This window comes from Varroa jacobsoni, unplaced genomic scaffold (genome assembly GCF_002532875.2).
Source record: "Varroa jacobsoni isolate VJ856 unplaced genomic scaffold, vjacob_1.0 scaffold_781, whole genome shotgun sequence".
NCBI lineage: Eukaryota > Metazoa > Arthropoda > Arachnida > Mesostigmata > Varroidae > Varroa > Varroa jacobsoni.
In genome coordinates this window covers 118,480-139,407 of record NW_019213683.1, presented here as the reverse complement: position 1 = coordinate 139,407, position 20,928 = coordinate 118,480, and the positions used below count along the sequence as shown (strand labels likewise).

General features: G+C 39.2%; 2 protein-coding genes and 1 long non-coding RNA gene across 4 annotated transcripts; 1 reads left to right on the top strand and 2 right to left on the bottom strand.

Moving 5' to 3' along the window:
* Nucleotides 1-260: 260 nt before the first annotated feature.
* Nucleotides 261-4,038, bottom strand: LOC111263658 (alpha-1,2-mannosyltransferase ALG9). Its single transcript, XM_022838954.2, has one exon. It carries the CDS (start codon nucleotides 3,894-3,896, stop codon nucleotides 2,037-2,039), a length of 1,860 nt encoding a protein of 619 aa, XP_022694689.1. The 5' UTR covers nucleotides 3,897-4,038; the 3' UTR covers nucleotides 261-2,036.
* A 198-nt stretch (nucleotides 4,039-4,236) lies between these two features.
* BBS9 (Bardet-Biedl syndrome 9) lies at nucleotides 4,237-18,481 on the top strand. Of its 2 annotated transcripts, XM_022838990.2 has the most exons (19): nucleotides 4,237-4,359; nucleotides 4,604-4,741; nucleotides 5,274-5,416; nucleotides 6,965-7,083; nucleotides 7,631-7,718; nucleotides 7,919-8,032; nucleotides 9,105-9,286; nucleotides 9,607-9,669; nucleotides 10,016-10,100; nucleotides 11,366-11,461; nucleotides 11,898-12,046; nucleotides 13,388-13,538; nucleotides 14,027-14,097; nucleotides 14,456-14,701; nucleotides 14,913-15,144; nucleotides 15,513-15,649; nucleotides 16,015-16,167; nucleotides 16,385-16,567; nucleotides 16,704-18,481. In XM_022838990.2, the coding sequence occupies exons 3-19, from the start codon at nucleotides 5,314-5,316 to the stop codon at nucleotides 17,040-17,042; spliced, it is 2,511 nt and encodes an 836-aa protein (XP_022694725.1). In that variant the 5' UTR covers nucleotides 4,237-4,359; nucleotides 4,604-4,741; nucleotides 5,274-5,313; the 3' UTR covers nucleotides 17,043-18,481. The 2 variants fall into 2 exon arrangements, with proteins under 2 accessions (XP_022694725.1, XP_022694724.1); XM_022838989.2 differs by lacking the exons at nucleotides 4,237-4,359; nucleotides 4,604-4,741; nucleotides 5,274-5,416 and having other exon boundaries at nucleotides 6,639-7,083.
* LOC111263676 (uncharacterized) lies at nucleotides 9,207-20,872 on the bottom strand. The gene is made up of 3 exons (XR_002682362.2): nucleotides 20,497-20,872; nucleotides 13,088-13,516; nucleotides 9,207-9,294 (listed from the first exon to the last, which is right to left on the bottom strand). It is a non-coding gene; the product is annotated as an uncharacterized LOC111263676 (long non-coding RNA).
* Nucleotides 20,873-20,928: the final 56 nt, after the last annotated feature.

Sequence of the window (20,928 nt, the reverse complement as noted above, 5' to 3'; positions counted from 1 at the left end):
CACTGATTTGACCATTAAATAGAATGTTTTTGATAGCTGTCGCTGGGTCGACCCGAATAGATGGCTACACAGAACGGATTCAAGATAGGTACCATATTGTATAATGTAATGCCCTACGAAAAGGGATATCTACGAAATTGTGATCTACAGTTGTCGCAAAGGAACTACTTTTAAAAGTGCACGTATATAGTTTGTGAATCGAAAAACCTTGCCAGTCAAACAATTGCATGGATGTCTAATGCAAATTATGCGAAATACCATTTGTCTCATAAAAACTTGTAAAACGATACTTATCTTTATTTGGTAAGCGCAGAGATGTGATTGATTAAAATGACTAGTTAGGCCATCGACCGTTTAGTTCGGACAAAATATTAAAAAGTATAAATAAGTTGAAGAAATACAGAAGCACTGCGCAAGACGATACCAATATTTCATAAACAGCCATGTTTGCATTCATTAGATTTGTTCATATTGTCCCTAAAGCTAGTAGGCACATATTGATTCTAAGCTAATGCAAAAACGTCCTCGCAAGCTTCATCGCAGTGAAGTTCCGTCTAGCCACGTTCCTAACGCAGTTACAATTATATCACCGTTTATTTTATATAAATATATATAAAATTTTATATATAAATTAAGTCATCTGGTCTTATACTTTATCTCGCCGAGTCGTGACAGAAGCGAAGGCTCGCAGTAGTCTGGGAGCTGAAATTTCGTTCGGACCTAGTGCTATGCACACTTATCTTGTAGCTGCACGATTCGTCTGCATGTTTCTTTCGCCTGTCTTTGCTTCTATTTTTTCCATACACTCCGTAGTGTCAGATGGTCCCCGTCAACGCGTTCATGGTAGGAGCGTAATGGCTAGTGTTATCGCTAAGATTTGTGGATGACGTTGCGACAAACAGGGAAAGCGAAAATAAGCGAAACGGAAGACTCCAACTAATACCTGTTGACGTAAAATAGACTGAAGTTTTACTGCGACACACGATTGCTTCACCATAATTACGGAAAATATAAGAGAGATAATAAAAAAAAATCTTAGTGTTTAAAGACCTGGTCATATATATCAATTCTACCATCCTTACCATTCCTTAGTTAGAAGTTAGGGATGACTCCAAATGGAAGAAAAAAGATTAAAATCTTACAACTTGGAATACCGTCGAAAAAATATTGCAACACGGTGTAATGATGCTCACGGCCTTCCAAAGTTATAATTCATAGTCAATAATTAGTAAAGGATTGAAGGTCGTTTATTATAAATTCAACTTGAAAGCTGATAAAATCTGTGATATGCGGCAGTAAGCATAGGAAGCAAGTAACACAGGTAGTGTAAGTAAATGAACGATGCTAATGGCAAAAAGCTTTAAGCTATGTAAAAATTATATTAAAGACATGAAGTAACAATAATGTTCAAGTTTACAAAAATATACTATTACAAATAAATAAATACAAAAGAAAATTAAACAATAATAAAAGGTTGATCGTCGGAATTGATTTTTTATCATTGCTTTAGATCCGAAAATTAATCCACTTCGATGATTTCAAGGCCACACTGCCATTATAATTAAGATAAGACAAAAAATCCTTAAAAAATCACTTAGAGTTTGTACACACTATAAAAATTAACAAATGTATTTCTTCTATTTATACAAGTTTTTCTTTTACCTACTGATTATTAGATACTTTAAACTTGCTGCAAAGATCTTTTCAGATCTTACTCTTTCTGACTATCCCCTGTCATTTGTTATGGGTTTCAGCTTAAAATTTGAAACGCGATTTATACTATTCGTTGTTACATATACATACTTTAGTCTTTCATCAACAGCACATGGCATATCCACTGTGCAGTATTCCAGTTTAGTAATGTACAATGATGGAACACATCTAAGTAGCCGGTCGTTTAGGCTATCTCTCAGTTAAGTTACCTACCAAATTAAGCAAAACTATTGCGCTATCTACGATGTCTCTTTCCTGTCTCCCTTAGTTTCAGTATTTTGCCTCAGACATCTTCTGTAGATGATCAGATTATTCGAGACTAGCTAGGCCCTTTCTCGGCTATTATCAGCCCTAGGACTACTACTGCTGCTAGTCCTTTTTGGCCGATAGCCTCCTGTTACCGGTGATTTTTCGTAACTAATATGATTCTTCTTATTCCTCAACAGGTTGTATTTGACAAATGTCGTTCGAGTTTCCCACACGAACGGTATGTACACAAGTCTCGCGATCAGCGGTGTGTTCTCCGTATCCATGAACTCTGTCGAGTAGACCAGTTCGAAATCTGAATGTTTGGTAAAATTTGGCTCACGGCTGGTTACCTTCGGCCGGTCGGTATCCATGAGGTAGTGGCATTTCGATAAGCTTAGATAGCGTGAAGGCTCCTCGCGGTTGGCGTCGTTCATCTCCGTGGGAATTGTTCTCGTAGCATTGACCCCAAGGCTAAAAGGTTTCGGTAGCTGGCCGCGGAATTCCGACTTGATAAACTGCAGCTCCCAGCGATCAGGCAAAAAATAGGACGCTGGAAATCGGTGCCATTCTTTGCCCACGCAAAGGTAGACAGGATGAGAGGGCAGTGGCCGGTCACTCAGTCCGTCACGATTGGCAATACGGGCCAATTCCATTGACACGGTCATAGGGGCACTGTACGCTTTGTACAGTAGAATGCAACGACTCATCCCGAGGAAGCACGAAAACATAACGGGGAGAAGCCACCAAGCATCATTCAGATCGAGGTGGTGTCTGCATGTGCGTTGGTAGAAGAGATGATGTAGCCAGCGTTGCAGGAGATCAGAACAGACAGACGCATTCAGCAGAACCAGAGGGTAGACCGGATAGAGGAAACGTTCTTCCTTGTGCGGCTGGCTAAAAAAGATAATAAACCAGATATACATGCCTAACAACGATGTGTACTCGAGACGTTCTGTCGGTATTCGGAAGTATTTAGTAATAGCTAGTAGAGGAATGGCAGCCAACGCCATTAGAAACGCATAATTAAAGTTGATAATGCCATTTCGAATGTAAAAATCAAATGGCTCAACGCCGTACAGATTCGGTCCGTGCGGGCTAAACACGTTATACAGGACAATGTTTTTCGCGGCAAAGACCAATTTGCCAAAATATATACTATCCACTGTGATGACGATTGGCATTATGACTGCGGAGGAGAGAAGCCCATATTGGATAAAATTGATTACATATTTCCTACCCTTCAATAGCGCGTCGATGAAGATCGGCACAACTAAAATACCCGTGAATGGCCACCCTACAAGCGCACTTAGTACAGCTGAAAACAGTGCGAAGAAACAGTTATCATTCCACCAGGCTCCGTATGAAAGCATGAGAAGCTTCATGCCGAAACTCGAAGGCAAAAACGCCGCCGATGAAATGAACATGCCCGTGGCGAAGATCGTCATCAAGAAGTAAATCTTCGCGATGTGTTTGCCGAATTTGTGTCGAATCGCCTTATAAAAGTACGCCTCACAGATTGCTTCGACGGCGCCGATTACACAGCGCATAAAATAGAACACCAGGGTTCGCTGGTCTTGTAACAGGCTGCTGTACGCGAAGCCGGGCAGAGCATATAGCCAGAGGTATGCGTATGATCGAATGGCATATAACGGACTGTACTCCCATGTCTGCATTCCGCGGCCGTACATGAGATAGTGAGTCGGTTCCCAATAGTTATACGTCTCGTCGCAGTCCTGTATGTTGCTCCAAACAGCCGCGCATAGTCTAGCAGAAAGTAGCACCTTGAATGCTGTAAATGTCGCAGGTGTCCACGTAAGCGGTTCCAGCGTGGAAGCATGAGCCCGACTACCATCCGGTTGAGTACAATCCACTTTCTCAGAAACACTATTGGGCTCTTTGCGAGATGATTTAGTTACGCGATGTCTCGTCTCCATTTTATGACAAGATAAAGTGAACCCTTCAGCCCGCGCCGGCTCTATTAGGCACTCCGGCCACAATAACAGACCAAAATACACTTTGCGTCTCGCCGAGGCTCACAACACCTGACTGCCAAAACAAATTAACGTTCGGTAAATGCCAACCCATCTACATCCTGCGCCCACAAATAGCTGGACGTAGGATGCTTTGTGCGATTAAACGCATTAAAATGCTGAACCGGGCGATTGGACACAAGCTAGTAACCCTTCTTCTTGGTGGACAGAAAGTTGAATTATAATAGTGCTGAAGGATTTTTGGTGTTCTATTAGTGAAGTCATGCACATTTGTTTACTATTTTGTCTGCCGTTGCAGCTCTAGGGACAGACTTATTTAATTTCACCATTAGGATGCCTTGATCGATTGAGCCAATAATTAATTAAATTAAACGATCAGCAATTACAGCAAAGACTACATCTCAAGGTAATTCTTTTTTGAACACTCCATTCATATTTTTAATATATCGTAATATATAATACAGCTACATACATTACAATATTGATTTACATAGGTAAACAATTTTTATACCAAAATAATCAGTAATTGACACTTAATTAAAACCACATTATTATTTACAAATTGAGCAACATCGACTATACCTGGATCGCAAAGTATCAAACAGTTTAATTCATTTACTTCATTGAGGACGATATCATATCTGTTTCAGCTCTGAACCCACCCATGTGTGTACGTCATCGCCGATTGCGTCTCCATGGTGACCAAGCGCTATGTCGGAGGATTCTGTTCTCCTATATCCAGAAGTTGTCACCTGTCTAGCAAAATATTCTACCAGCGAGTATTAAATGTACGTTTATTTTATTAGCAATGAAGTACCACGTAACAGTGTAGATTTAATTGTACCTGAACAAATGTTGTGATGGGCTAAAATATTAGCCAACATACTACACAACCTAATCTGTAAGAGGAGAAAAGTAAAAAGTTAGCTGTTACTGATATACTCCCACGAGAGTAATGCAGTATGACAATGACTTTGTAAAGTTTATAAATATTAAATGTAGGAAGATGTCTTCTTCCAGGTGAACAAAATTATTACATGCCTGTATATACACAAACATTTGTGCGTCTAAATAGATTAGCTTGGCTAGAATATATTTATCGTCCGAATTGTGTTACAACGGGTATAATTGGACCGATAAAAGTATGCGTATAGGCAGACTCCTTTCTACAAAATTAATAATCCATGAAAAACGACACTTTCAGAAGGATGCTTGTCATTTTTGACAATCATTTCGTAAGTCGCGTGTTCGGGCAAAATATTTGCAAATCATCACATATACTTGTATGAACTCAAACTAACAACTTTACTTACGTTTCAGAAGTTAATAGATGGTGCAGTGTCCCTGCAAGAGGTGAAATATGTCATTGTTTAAAGTTCGAGACTTCTGGGAAGCTCGTGGCTCGGACGACGAGGAGTTTTCTGGAAGCGGGGCAGTCTGCTATCAGCTCATTGATGGGCTTGGTAAATATTTTCTATCTCTCATTGCACCAATTCCGATCAAAATCAATGGACTAAATTCGTGCTAAGTATTCCTTGTTTGTTAGGAACATTAATATGTCGAACAATGATGTGCCAGCATCTTAATTGATTGCCAGTTGGTGAATACCAGATAACTTAACTGATATATCGCTTTACGGTTCTCAACTGTTCGAGTGAATCGCTATGCGGAAACTTTGTCGTCTTCAAAACTATTCCTTACAAGGGAGCATATCGTTTAAACGTGCTGCCTACATGCTCTAGAGCAATTGCCCACATCTGCGTATGTTAATTTTTTTTTACGCAGTTATCCTTATACATTTTAATAGGTAGATTAAAGATGAACGTCAAAGTAAACGACCACTTATCAACATTTACTACTTGCAAGGCAAGTATTATCATAATACAGTGTCATATTAATAAACCATGACGTCTAAATTTGCGTGAATGTTTTAAGCCCGTCGGTGACTCTTATGTTGGACTTTTTTAAGTGACCCTTCGGATACTGGCTAGAAGCTGTTGGACCGCCTTTGCCGCCGCTTTTTTGTATGCCGATTCCGGAAAAAAACACGTCGTTCAACCTCAGTATATAGTACTCAGCTGGTCGTAGATATATGAGTATTGTGTCTTCGGATATAATCATGACCCTATTAACAGCTAAATTAGACGGTGTGAGGTACCGTGTTTTCACACCTATGTCAACAATTCCCTTGTGCAATAATTTCACCAAGCTTTGTGAACGACAATACTGATCACATTTGGTACGAGTTGACGTAATGATCGTAACGACGAACTGGAACACAGGACGACAGGTGGCAACCTCGACGAGCAAAGTTTCCTTTGCTAGATATAAAAAGATACTGGAAGGTTTGAGTGTGGGCATTTGATCGCACATTTCTGTACATTTTCAGTCGCCAACAGAACTGAGGTAAAGAGGCTGACTGGGGAAAAAGGAGCCCTGTTCTTTATCTTGGTAGTTTCGTGGTCTGCAAATTCATTTTGGTATTATGAAAAGATGAAGGGTACAGCAATGGAGAAGCTTTAATCAAAAGCGAACAACCGAGAGAGCCTTGCTTAAGGACTTTTTCGGTTTGGAAACAAAGAATGTTAGGCTCAATTATTTTTGAAGAAAGGATTCGCAGATATCAAAATCGAATGGTGCAATGTTCCGTAGAGTACAGTTCAGATCTGTAGATTTATTCACTACCTTGGTAGAACGTACAAAATGAGCCAACGTTTTTAAAAGGAGATTAACAGATAGAGAAGCTGATTTTTATTTTTCAGAAATGCGTATGACTCAAAACCTTTCACAATGTGTTCATTAGTTTTTTATTGCAATATATATTATTCTGCCGATAACATTAACTATGTCGATGAGTGACGTATGTTTGCCGCATGCGGTGTTTATCGCTTTACCGGTATTTTTTACGACACTTACGCCGATCAACGTTTTTTTTTCTAAATATTTAGCCCTTTTTAGATCTTTTAAAGACTCAGTTCTATATCCTGTGTGGCGTCTTTCGTTGTATTTAGACTGTCTAATAACAGGCAATCTTTCGGGTCTGCTGCGTGTATATCATGTCGAAGGATTAGTGGGGTATCGAGCAGAACATCTGCTCATTGAGCAACAGCTAGAACAGCCCATCCTACAGGTGATGTTATGACAGAACAAACGCCTCACCTAAATGCAGAGAAGTGTTCGAAAGTCAAACTTCTGATTTGGTGCAATCAAGATCACAATTTCCCATATTCTTTTCTATATCTCAACACAATTTCCAGTCTTCCAGGGAAAACGTGCCTCACAAACACGTATTTAACCTTGATTCAACACTCATTTCTCTCATTTGAGCAGCAGTAGTTGTTACTTTAACGTGAGTCGGAGCCGAAGCACGAACACTATCTTATTGATATGCATGTCAAGTGGCGGATTCGAGACAGCGATGCCCTGAACTTAGCTTCCAAGTATAGTCTATTAAGACTGTACTGCACACGTTAGCTAAAAGGACACGCGTCCGTTGCTGCTGCACCATGAGGGCTGCACGTTTATAGCATGATAAATAGATCCTAAGAATGGACCGTATGATTTTATTTATGCCCTTTGATGAAACCTGAATAAAGAAATGAGCTGCGGGTAAAGTTTCACCCGGTTCATGCTAAACGTATTAAAACGCAACTATAATTATTTTTTATTTAATTCAGATTGAATTCGGCAAGTTTTTATCCAACTCTACTGAGCTTGTCGCCTGTATATTGCACCCGCGGAAGCTCGCAATCATCGCCATCCGAGGTAAGCCATGAAAGCAGAACGTTAAATTATCTTTTCCCATAAATAGTATTATGCTTTGACCGTTCGTAACTACTGAATTGCTGTGGTCCTGAAGCAGGAACTAGCGAAGATATTTGTCATAATCTCTAGAAGGATCTTCAATACATTCTCATTTATACTGTTATCTTTTCATATAGCCGCTATAACTTGTGCCATTTCAGTAAACGCAATGGGTGTTAGCAATCAATTGGAAGCTACCATCAAGCCCCTGTACGAACACAAACTTGAACGTTGCAGCTATGTACTCACTAAAGGGCCCTTTGGAGGAGCTAAAGGTGAGTTGAGGATTTAGTGTACATTTTCTGTTCTACCATTTTGGATTTCCCATGTAAGATTCGCAGTATTCACACAACGTAAGTTTGTAAAGCTCTGATTAGTTGACAACTGTCGATTTGTAGCTGGGAGTAAAGGGACCAGATCTATCAGTCACTTTTAATTTTACTAGGAAGAACGTTTGCGTTATAGGCAAGACAAGAACAAGAGGAAGCAAGAATGCAAAGCTGGTTGCAAAGATCTGAACTCGAAGGTACAGATTGTTAAATATTTGTTTAGTCATTTTTCTATATGCATGTACTTAAGCGCTTCAAGCAAAGGGGGGGGGTATGAGTACGTATATTTGCATACATTCTGGTACTTTTTTACTGTAGAGCAAATGAAAATACCAATTAGTGCTTTGGTTATTAAGAGTAGATTTGGCAAACGTCACAAGGGAGAGGCTTCGCCTGATACGTATACACATAGATTCTACACTGCAAGAAGACCTCACGTGGAGCAAGCCATACCTAGAACGGTAATGCATCATTTCCCCTGATAGGGACACTGTGATGATGTGTCTCTGCTCCTGGGCGTTTTCGCCAGGGAGATCATTAAGAAGGTTCCTTCCGACAAATGAGTGGCGGCCATGCAACTTCGCTTGATAACTTTTCTTGTTCGGCAAAAGAGAGTTATAGAATATTTCGACTTTTATAGATGCCGGCATTTTACTCCATTGTTAGATATATTAGGCAAGTTTTCTCTAAATGTAAGATTACATTGATCTAAAAAAAAAAACCATAAAAATGATACAAAACGCTCCCCGTGTGTGCAGCATTTGATCTAACTGACGCAGACACAATATGTCCATTGTCTTCACCGGGCTTTTTCTGCTTCATAGAGTATTTAATGGGTCTAATATAAATAAATTCTAATAACATAAGAGGCTTATTATGTGATTGTCACTTGCATTCTGGTTATACATATCTGTTCTACATGGAAATATTGATATGGAAGCATAGAGTTCTTGCTCAATGATAATAACTTATTTGATAATAAGTCACTTGAGCTTATCCTTTTTTTGCGATTTAACAGCTGCTGATCTCATCGGCGTACAAAGTGTTGACGGGGTGCTGAGCGTATTTGACCGTGAATCTCACGCGTTCGATAGGCCATTACCTGGAGCCCTTCTGCCTGGTCCCTTCGTCTATATCGAGCAGACGGACTCGTTTGTGACGGTCACCTCGAGCCTCGTCCTGGAAACTTTTCGGTACCAGGTTGGTGACTGCAAGAGATCGTGTCGGAGCCGAAGTTTAGTTCTGCTATAAAATTGCGCTCAATTATTGCAGTGGTATAGAGATAATTGCAGCTACCTTTCTTTTTCTATTGGATAATCCACATCCCATAGTTTAACCTATATTCTAAGACGGCGGAGGGGGAGTTTTGCCGTTTAGAACGTATTGAAGAATGTGGGCCTAATGTGATTTAGTCCTTTTTTTTGTATAGAAATGCAAAGGAGATGTGTGGTATATTCATAGAAATAGATACAATTAACGGTAGCAATAATGCAAGCTTAGTGCCTTCCGTCCAACTCCAGGTTCTTGCGTCAGCAACGCTCATTGACGATTCGCAGCATGGGGTTCGAGGGAAACGAGTCACGGTAGGTCCCGACTAGTAGCTCTTAATGTTCAAGTTAGTTTTTAGTCAATGCGGATATATGTATCTTTATATGAACCATTACACATTAAAATATTTCTGTCGAATAACAGGCATTATTAAGGAAGCTACTTTTAAACTGAATTTAAACGATGGAAAGAAGCAACAAAACCTATAAGGGTGATAAGCTCTAACGAAACAGAATGTTTGTGTGCTTCCCGACTGGCAGATTTGCCGATTCGCTGATTGCCTGTGTTGACTTGTATGTGAATATCCATCTCCCAAATTTCAATAAAATACTGGTTATAGTTGTAATTACCACGGCTGTATTGTCTGAGTGTCTTTTTCAGAGCGAATGGAGTCTTACCTTAGGAGAAAGTATCTCGGACCTTCAAGTAGTTCAAGGGCTCGATGAACAACTTGTGTTTGCGCTAGGTAAGCCTAATAGTACAGTCTCTCACATATGTCAGATGTGTCGCAACCGTTACCTCTTTAGATTCACATGCGACCAGGTTGAACTTGAGTTAGTTTGCACTAAATGCTGAGTCAAGCAAAGCTAAAAGTTTGTCGGTAACTAATAACTAAAGCAAAACTGGCGTATCTTTGTAATAGTTTACATACAGGTAAAATCAGATGCGTAGACCTAATTTTTCCATTCCGTGGTACGTAAAAAAATCCATCTCAATTTTGGGTTGACGTTGGTCTTAAGGCTTTAAAAACTCAAAGGCTTGAAAAAGGCGACAAAGACCAAAAAAGTGCAAAAAGGCGCAAAAAGTTTAAAAAAAAAGGCTAATCGTACTATCCTACATACACCACTAATAGGTAATAAGTGATCCCATTTTAGGAACGTCATTTAACATCACCGTAAGCATTCTGGACTAATAAGAAACGTTTTTCGTGTTATTTTTGATATGTTTTTAATGCCTTTTGTGGATTTTCGATTTTGAGAAAATAGAAATATTTTTCAGGTTTTCCAGAAGCCGTATATCCTCAAATTTGTTATCAATTTAAGGTTTTAGTCAAAAAAAAATTTTTTTTTGAAGTGTCAAAAATAGCAGGTGAATATATACGTCCCAAAAATTGCTTCAGTTTATTCCTAACAACCCATATCTTATCCGGATATTACCGACAAAATACAAAATTGATTTCAATAATTTTTGGTGAGTGAGCTGATCACAAAACTTTACACTAATAACCTTATGGCTTCGTTCCATGCTCAGAAATTCGAGTAACTATATTAACTATAGTGTGATATGAACCATATGACATGCACCCTTTCTGTGGCGTCGTAATCAGCTGCGTTCCTTTGTCATCATCTGCAGATTCCAATCTAATCAAAAGTAAAATCTTTTAATGAATTTAAATCAGTCCAGTTGAAAGTTTGTTCGCATTAAGTGAGGCTACCAGGATGGTAAGGAACAGAGTAGTAAAAGAACGGAAGTCTAAGTATTCAGCTCAGACGGTACTATTACACTTTCGAAATGATACTCTGTTTACCGCTCAGAAAGAAGCTTCCTTTGATTAGCCTGTATGTAGGCATATAAACATGAAATATAAAAACATCATATTAAGAGCAATGAAATGATATATGAGAAGAACGTACATTTAAATGTATATATTATTCGTTGTTGTTATTGTAATATCGAAATTTCTTTTTAGCTAGATGTTTTTTATACTTGTGTATACCTTTGCCCCTTCAGGCGAACAAACAATGTTTGTATTAAAGAGTAACGCAGAGTTGGTATATACGAAAAGGTTTGATTTCAACCCTCGATGCTTCCACGTATATCAAAGAGGTAAGCAAAATCGAAATCAATTATGTATTGCGGTAGCGGAACATTTTAGTATAGTACACAAAGTAATAGTTCGAATTTTTTCAAAGGGAATGCATAAAATAAATGGGTGCATTTGGCGAAACCATACGAGGGATTTACGCAATTAAACGCCTCGGGTTTTGCAATATAGGCTTCGCTGATAATTAAAAAGTATTACACGTATGGAATAAGAAACTAACAAACATATTTGATAAGCGACACCCATCATCAATATCATCACTTTTGAGAAAAATCACCCAAACTGAAATTTGTCTAGAAAACTTAATAATTACAGGACGTTAGTAGCCTCTTCGAATCAATTCAGGTGAATCATTATCAGGAATCACATGTGTGTCAATCTTTGAGAAATCATTCTTAACATAACAATGAAGCGTATTGATTTTACCACTTTAACCAGATCCAAAGGATCCATTCTTGTGGACTATGGTCGTCTCCCAAAACAACACAGTTCTTGTTTACGAAAAAACGTCTTTGCGATGGGCAGCGCAGGTGGACGACTCTTCGGGAATAATCTCAATTTTTCGAGCAGATCTTAGCTTTCTAAAGGTGAGCAGACATTGCTATTTAGTGTGACACCCACGCGTCACATATCAAAACTCTTACTCAGTTCATTTCTATTATGGTCATGCTCCAGGCGGCCTACGTTATGTATATTGGAGTAAATGTGCTTAATTACTTGTTAATAACAATGTTTTATTGTAGCTATAGACAGTAAGCCCTGCACAGGGCACGCAATTTTTTTAATTTTTGTTAGAGAAGACCGTATGGTTCTAAAGCATTGCAGTTATCATTTTTAGATCATATCGTAAATATAGCTGAAAATGAGATTTTAGTTTAATTGGTTTTTCCCGCGAGCATGTGCCTAAATCAGGTTCCAATGTGTGAGGGCAATGAATTCGCTTATTATTTCTCTATTATCCGGGAGAAACAAAGTAGCAATTAAAGAAAATGATAATAGTACTGAAGTATTTTTGCATTTGTCATAAAAATATTTTCAATATTAACGTCATATTAATCGAGTAAGACGTAAAACAGATGCGGCTGCAGGTTGGTGCTACCTAGACCTGTAGCTTAAAAATGTTGGACTGTGAACCAGAGAACAGGGCGACTGTAATCTGGCTTCTTTTTTTCAGAAACAGACCTATCCTACGCAATACATTTCTATCACACATAGAATTCTAGTTCTATTTCATAAATGGTAACCTATTTTTATATAATAAATGAATCAACTACAAATTCATGTTACCTGCGTTGTGAGATATCTGGCATATATTGATCGATTTTAACGATCTAATTTTTTGAAGGTAAAGACGTTCAGCTGAATAGTATTAGCCGATTTCGGCAAAGATAGAAAGTTTGAGCGCCATGTTTAGATATTAGGTCTTGCAATCCATTCCGTTTAAAGAAGTTAAATGTAGTGGAAATAGTGAAGCCTGAACAAGGCGCATGTAGTTACTTGATAGACACCAGTAATTTCGCTACAGACAAAGAATAGTACAAAATTGGTCCAAATTTCCTATAAAAAAAACAAGCTATTGACTATGCTGTAATGTTCAAATATGACCTATTATGTAAAATCGGACTCACATTTTTTCAAAGCGCCGACGTTAATCTATGCGGTAGGGTAGATTTTGCCTCAGAGCTCTATGTTTCGTATTTTACGTCTCGTATCGTCGTTAAACATTCCATCAGACGGCAGGGTCCCACCACGAAACAGAGTGTGTCTATGCCCAGTTTGAACCTAGGCCACAATATGTTTCTAAAATTAACACGCAAATACGTTACCTACTGAGCTATCTCGGGATGTCAGAGCTAGGAAACGACAGCAAGAAGAAAATACATATATGAGCAACAACTTTGTTTTTTAACGGAGTTCCTCTTCAAAAGGGTGTCATCGTTCTTCTGGGTGATAATTCTGCCCTTCGTCTCTGCTACTTGGGCACATCACCCTCGCTGTTTGTAGCCGCAGCCCCAGAACGTCGCGAACTTCCTCAAGATCCCAATGAACTGAAAAAACTTCACGCAATTGCGTCCGGAGGTTAGTTAATCGATTGTTTCGTAGTTTTTGGATAGTACGCCTAATGCCTATGCGAAATTTTCAAAAAGGCTCGATATGTATGTACCTTCATAAGTCCTACAGATACAGCTTGTACCGTAACGTATACAACTAAACCTGCATCTTAGATCGTTGTCTGCAGAGTATTTGTACCTTCCTAATATCTGGCGTTATTCCTCTCTAATATTGCGCCTTTCGTGTTAACAAGTTACCGGGCGTACTGGAGTCTAAGTTATACACCGTCACAGCTTTTTTTCACGATAATAATAATAATACTACGAAATATGTAAGGACACCGTCCTTTCAACTCTACTCTCTCTATGTTACTTTTCATCTAGATGGAAACACGCCATGCCTCGTTATCGCCAGTGTTACCATAGTGAAGTTTCCCTTAACGTTTACTGTTCATATGTCTTTTTCGTCAACAAATATAATATGCTATTCAAATTATTTGGAATTCCGGTATACAGTTTTAAACATCGAGGAATCGTCAAACACGACCCTGCATCTAACTGCAACGCTGGGAGGGCTGCAAATGCAGGTAATGTATAGCGAAAATCACATATTCGTAGATGATTTTTTAATGTCTACAGGATTTGTGCTACCCGATTCGATATCACCCAAATGTTGTAGTCGTCATAAAGACACTTGTTCCTAAAAAATCTGACAATTTAAAAAATTCCGATTAATGATTAAATTGACCGGTTCTTGAATTGCTAAATGCAACAGCTATAAGTGCAAACAGTGCTTAAACGACCAGTAACTATCTTCACGGTTGAATAATAAATAAGACACATTCCGAAAGCCGTGAGAAATTTATTTATATGATTGTAATAAATATGGATATCTTAATAGTGAGCTGTAAGTAAGGTAATATTTCTCCTGCTTTGTGAACGCAGCAAGGATTTCCTACTCAAACCGTACAGATAACAGTTGAACCAGCGACAAATTGTGCGCCGCTCGAAACTCGGATCTTGGTTTTACCCGGTTCAGCATTTATTGCAAATCCGCTCGAGTTTAACCTGACCTCCTGTGAGGCTAAAACGCTATTGGAGACAAGTATATCTCCACGTAAAGATTTCGTTCCAGCCGACCTACGCCTGAGGGTCACAGTCATTTATCGGCACCCCAAGTTCGGTATCAAGGTTGGTGGATCAATATGCCAACACTATAATCAATAGCTCAGGCCAAATATACGTATAATTTTCATAGCGCGAACGTTAATAACAGCATCTGGCTGGAGATGACTGAATACAGTGTGTAAATCGAGCCAGCATCCGTGCCATGTTTATCTAAGCTTCTAAAATGAATGTCTCCGCTAATGTATAACTAGCAAGAATACGTATTTGCTTTAAGGCTGCACATCTATCGATGGATCTGCCACTTGAACTGGTGGCCAGAGTACAACCCAATCCGCCAAAGACTGCCAAACATAAGGTAACCATCGAGAGCAGCTTGAGTGTGATTATGCCTCATAAGCTATTTCCTTCACTCGTCAAAGACTCAAGTATCAACGAAGTCGAGTTTGAATACTTCAATGGAGCTCGAGTGGGTTTTTTTGTCGCTGGTAATAAATATCGCATTCAAGGTGAGCAAGAGGCATTTTGTAAACAGATGGCAATGGAAAACTATTTTTTTAATTTCTAATACTACTATTATAGTTTCCGCATTCTGTCGTTGTTAAAAACGTAATACAACGAATTTAGTTTAGCAACTGAATGTATGCTTTCCTTCACTTACTGCACAATTAGTTTATTTTTAAATACCAACATCCGAGATTTTGAAGATTCGAACAGAGTTTTTTTTTCTAATAAAATTTATCTCTCCTAGCAAGCATACTCAAGTTTTGCATGGTAATTCAGCTGCGACGTCATATTTACCAGGCTTCTTTAATCGTCACACGCTCAACTACGTGAGCGCACTTGTTGATCATATTAACCTTCGTCGTCCCTACAGGCGACGTCCACTCCTCGTTAGCTCTTATCCTGAACGAATTCTTAAAACGTGTCCGCAAGGCTCAGCCAGATGTACAGCTTCACACAAAGCCTCCCTCGCTAGATGACTACCTCCAAGCGATAGTAGATCACATACAGGTACCGTTGATTTACTTGCTTCTTTTGAACGAACTTCATTTTGCCGGAACAACGTCCATTTAAATAGCCAATAATCCATACCCAATGCGCTATGATGCCTATAATGTCTTAGCTTACGCGCTGCGCTATTTCGTTACTGTACCTTTACTATACCTTCAGTTATGGCAAATGGAAGAAATATAGCCGAATACGAAATCTGTAAAGCAAGTCTGAAAGTTCATGCTCAGGTGTAAAGCAGTCGAGGCTCGTATCAAACAAAGCTCATATTTAGGTTTTACTATAATATCAGTATCATTCGCACAATAGGTTTGCAGATAAGAGTAGGGTAATCCATCAAAATACGTGGTGCTTTTTTATTGATTCAGTCGGTACTCGCGCTTGAAGATACCGAAAAACGAATGGAACAATTGGCTGGTCAATATCGGGCCGTCGAAAAGCGACTGCTTGCTAAAACCAAAGACAAGACACCGACGCCGTTCAACAACCTTGACAAACTGCTTGACATGACACACCATGATGTAAGTGCTCCCGTAGTCGAACCACAAATCCAAGCCTGTTCTTGGATTGTCCAAGCGACATCTCTTATCGTAGAATACAGATCTCGAAGAAAACCTAACGTTCAACTTTCGTCCTAAATGAAATTTGTAAAATCTCAATGATCTACCTATAAGGTACATTGGGTAACGTTCTCTCTTGCATCATTCATACCAATAGTTTGTTGTTTCTACCTTGCAGCTCTTGCGCACAGCGGATGAAGGTGTTCGCGTGCAAAGTGGGCTTCCATTAACAGCGTCTTCACTTAATGCCAGTTCAAGTCTTGCTGTACATCAACTTGAGCTGTCAGGACGGATTCAAGCCAAAGACAGGCCACTAATTCAGAGCCTGTTTTATTGCCAAGAAGAAGATCCCTTTAGCGAGGTAAGATTAGTTACACGCTAAGATTATACGATGCAGTAAACCAAAGTTATAAACACTTCCAGGAAACAAAAGCTCAAAAAGAATATTGCCGTGACCGTTCATTTGGTGTTTCCGGTCGTGATGGATCGGTCGGAAGTTCTGGGAGGAGCATACCACGACGGCGTTATGCTCGCTGATGAAACAATTGAAGATTGGACGTAATTTTCACGAAAGTTCCGGCCTGCAGGCACTCCTTGCTACCCTCTGGGACAATCAGCTCAGTAACGAGGAGTTGCAAGCGAGACAGAGGACATTGGAGGGAGTTCGAGAGGAAGACGAGGTAAATCGTGAGGATCAAGAAGCCGACAGAAATAAACGGGATCATGCAATGGAACTACAACAAGAAAAAGTAAATTATTACGATGCTGGCAATGAACTAGCGCCTGCACAGAATCAGCCTAGTAACAACGAAGTGGCAAACGATGATGACTGGTAAATAATGGGCTATGACCAAATTTGTTGTGCAAAGTGATTAGAAACTGGCGGAGATGATAGTGAAAGACGACAATGTACTCCCCACGTTAGACCCAGGACTAACTATCCTGGAAGAGTAATAGCGAAGGAGGTGATCATATGTAAAATCAATAAGGACGGCGTGGCGTACTAATAATAATGATAATGTATTTCCTATACTATAGTAAGTACAAAGCAGTTGATTCATGAGGATCTAACATTTATGTGCATATACTGAGTTGTCAAAAAAGTATTTTCTAGCTAAAGAACTTCAAAGTTACAGATTTCAAATATTATCAGTCTGGAGTTGATATCATTGGAAAGCTGAGAATAATAGATGCGCTAAAATCATCGAAATGCATACAGTTAGATAATAACAAGGTGTTTTAAAGACGAGTGGAATTCGTTTCACTTTGCAGTTGTGTTGCGATGAAGACATAAATGTCGTTCAGGCTCAGAAAAAGATCAGATGAAAGATATATTATCGAAAAGAAGAGCGCAAGGATAATTGTATTGCCTTCGTTTTAGAAATTTCGATCAATGATACTTCTTGCAATAATTGCGAAGAAACTCAATGAAACGATTGCGAAAATTATAAGACTGACACATGAGTAGCTAATGATATTGTCAAGGAACTAAGTATCTATCAGAAACAGTTGGCTACAAAAAAGCTCTATCTCTGAATGCCACACTGATTGACGCAAGTAAAGTTTATCTGAAGTCGCTTAAGACGCAAGACCGTATCTCCATCGATAAAACTTTACGGAAATGAAGGAAATCAAGCCAGTTCTAAAGCGGTTAATCACGAATGACTAAAAGTGAATCACATACGATCCGAGAAATTACGAGAAAGACCAAAGAGGAAAAAAGTCACAGTGAAGTACCCCATAATCTGTGGTATGGTTCAGACTCACGCCAAAGAAAGTGATGCTATGCTATGTTTGGTGGGATCGAAAACGGGTCGCGCATTATGATTTGCTACCGCTGCCTGGCGATAGAGGACCTGGATGGGAGGTTTGAATGCGTCGACGTCTGCGAATCTTGCACCATGAAAGCACCATCATCCTTCGTAGAGTTCCTTTAATGAAGTGAATTGAGTTTCAATAGAAGAATGCAAAAATCACACAAGTCTTAAGGTGATTAGTTACCAGGAAAATAACGAAACGTCATATGTTCATAGTCTAATGTTATTTTAAAGCATTTAAAAAAATGTTTGCTTCAATGTTGACTTTAAAGCGGTCAATACTTTTTCGACAGCCCAATATTTATAAAATAGTATTTTGTGACTACTGCTATGGCTGGATAGGATGGATAGGTGACTCCGCGATGATAGTGTTCTTTGATTTGTGTTCCTTCAAAGCCTGTAATAAATGTGTTCATAGAAGAGGATGAGCGCCTAACTTCTTTGTTAATAGCTCTATACTCAGTGAATCTTGTTTTAATATATAATTTTGGATCTATAGATAAAGGATACCTACGAACTTATTAGCTTACACTTACTTGCTAGCAACTATACCCAATTTAATCTCAATATAATTCGGATACTATATACGATATAATAATACAATATAGGGAAGTCTACCTCTTTTGTGAATGTCGTGTATTTTCGTATGGTTATCCATAAGTTCAAATATATTTTCTTGAAAAATGAAAACCTGACGGTTTCTAACTCTTCTATAAAGACTTCCTATCCCTGCAATTCCATTAGTTCTCATGCACTTCATATATGTTTGTTCCCAAACACGTTGGTACTACGATGATTACGTGTGATTTGAAAGTGGATAATATAGTTTCATTTACATAGCTACTTACCCAAAGTCTGGCCCACGGGGACAGCGTAATGGTCGTATTGTTAGTAGACGCATTCCCGTCATTGTCATAATGGGGGCGGATAGTTTGCAAGAACTTTTCTAAGCTGCTTGTATATAATGGCTTGAGCAGTAAGGAAGCTACCCTCATGCAGGGTGAAAGATTTTTTTTAACAAAGTCCCCCCTTGTCAACGAAGATGTGTATGTATTTCTTCCTAGCATAGCCAGAGACAATCTGCGTGGCCAACCCAATGGTAACCCTCTTTTCTGCAGAACTCAATTCTTTTGAAAGAATTACGTCGGTGATTATGATGTATTTACTAAGCAACAGGATTGAAGTAAAGTGTGCAATTTGGCCAAGGATTTGTGTAGAAATATGACTTTCATAAGGCTCCGGTCAGTTTTTTTTGCTTCGAAGCTGCCGATCGGACTTTTCAATTCGCTCTCAAAGCTAACTATATAGGGACAATTTTGAAATTTTTCGCTAGGGTTGACATCGTGTCGTCTTCTAAAGCTGTGCGCGTAATCACCCATATCTCATACGGTGACAACACTGAGTTAAAATGGGTTTGCTTGATATTCTGAATGAATCAAAAAATTCAATAAAAAACCACACCGCCCTGGTTTCAATATTTACTTCATCAGCTAAAACGTCGGATTTCATTAAGCGTATTGAATGGATCGGTTAGATTAAAACTACTCGTAATAAATTTCAGCTTTTGGTTTTGTCGCAGTATTAGATTTTTACCTACAGCTAGTCAATATGATCTTTTATAGGAAATGCACAAAAATATCTGGATTATAATGCTGTTATCGGCCCAGCTGTAGAATGTCAGTAAGTATCAAGGCGAAACTATTTGGCCAACAGTGTGACGTACACATTGAATCATTACGCGATCTTGTGTTTTACCGTTACAAGTGTTCCTTTGTCACTTTATCAGCGAACAGATTAATTTAGTACCTTCTGCCGCTCTTTACATATACAAGCTCCACATATACGCGTCCCCGACTTAAATCACAAAAGATAAATGTATGAGTTCTTCTTATAGGAACCTTAAAAACCTTAGTAGGATCGTTTAACAGAAACAGGATACATATATATTGTTTTACTCTCTGGAGGATCCTGTGCAAACCATATGTATATCTGCACAACAATAATCAAAAATCTTGACTGCACCCTTGTAGTTAATGTTGTTACATAGACACCTTATTTTACCGCCCAGGATATGTACATCCTTATCACGACCGATCTGTAGGTAAACTTTCAAAGACAAAACACTTATAGCCATATCGCTGTAGACACTTTAATAGTGTTTAGAGCTTAGCGTTCCCTTACAAATTTCACAAACTAACCCGTCAACGGCCACAACAGTCTGAGCGGCTCAGCCAGATCAATAATTGTGTTCCTAACACGCTATTGTTATTCCGCAAGTTGTTTTTAACGTCAACAAAACGTTCGTTTTAGAATCATTATGGTGGACCGTTCTTGCCATTCAAATTTAATTCAAATTTAAGGTGTTATATATTGCGCATCTCAGCATAGGCAACGTTGTTGCCAAGCTAGAAGCAACAGGACACAAAAATGTACCCGTTTGTAACAGCTTGTTCTGATAGACTGCTACACTTACACGAAATTTAGCTGCTTCTTTTGGCCACTCTTAATTCTTTTGCTAAGTGCAGAGTACCGGTGACATTTAAACTGGCGGCGCCGAAATTTAAATCTGCCAGTGGAAGTGTGTAGAGGCCATTCTGTGGAGAAGGCTATGCCTTACGCAACCACCGACCGCACAATTCCTCTGCGGCCCTTCTTCTCAAGTATCTTTGTGGTGTGTCACTAAAGCCCTCCTTGGCGCTGCCGCTGCCGCTTTTGTCGTCGTGACTACAAATGTGTCCTTCGCATCCGGCCCGGCCAATGGTCTGGGCGTTTAGCGTGCACATCGCGCCAGCAACGGTCAGTAGCAAGCGACTATATTTGTCTCTAATGTTGGCGTTCGCGCTGCGTTTACCAACGAAATCATCCGATGCAATTTGACGTGCCCAACAACGTTGCTTACGGTGTA

Coding starts and splice junctions, on each gene's coding strand:
- LOC111263658 (XM_022838954.2), bottom strand. CDS start 3,896: ATGGAGACGAGACATCGCGTAACTAAATCATCTCGCAAAGAGCCCAAT.
- BBS9 (XM_022838989.2), top strand. CDS start 6,799: ATGTCGATGAGTGACGTATGTTTGCCGCATGCGGTGTTTATCGCTTTA. Junction 13,539..14,026: donor TCACGCAATTGCGTCCGGAG/GTTAGTTAATCG, acceptor TCCGGTATACAG/TTTTAAACATCGAGGAATCG. Junction 14,702..14,912: donor ACCCCAAGTTCGGTATCAAG/GTTGGTGGATCA, acceptor ATTTGCTTTAAG/GCTGCACATCTATCGATGGA.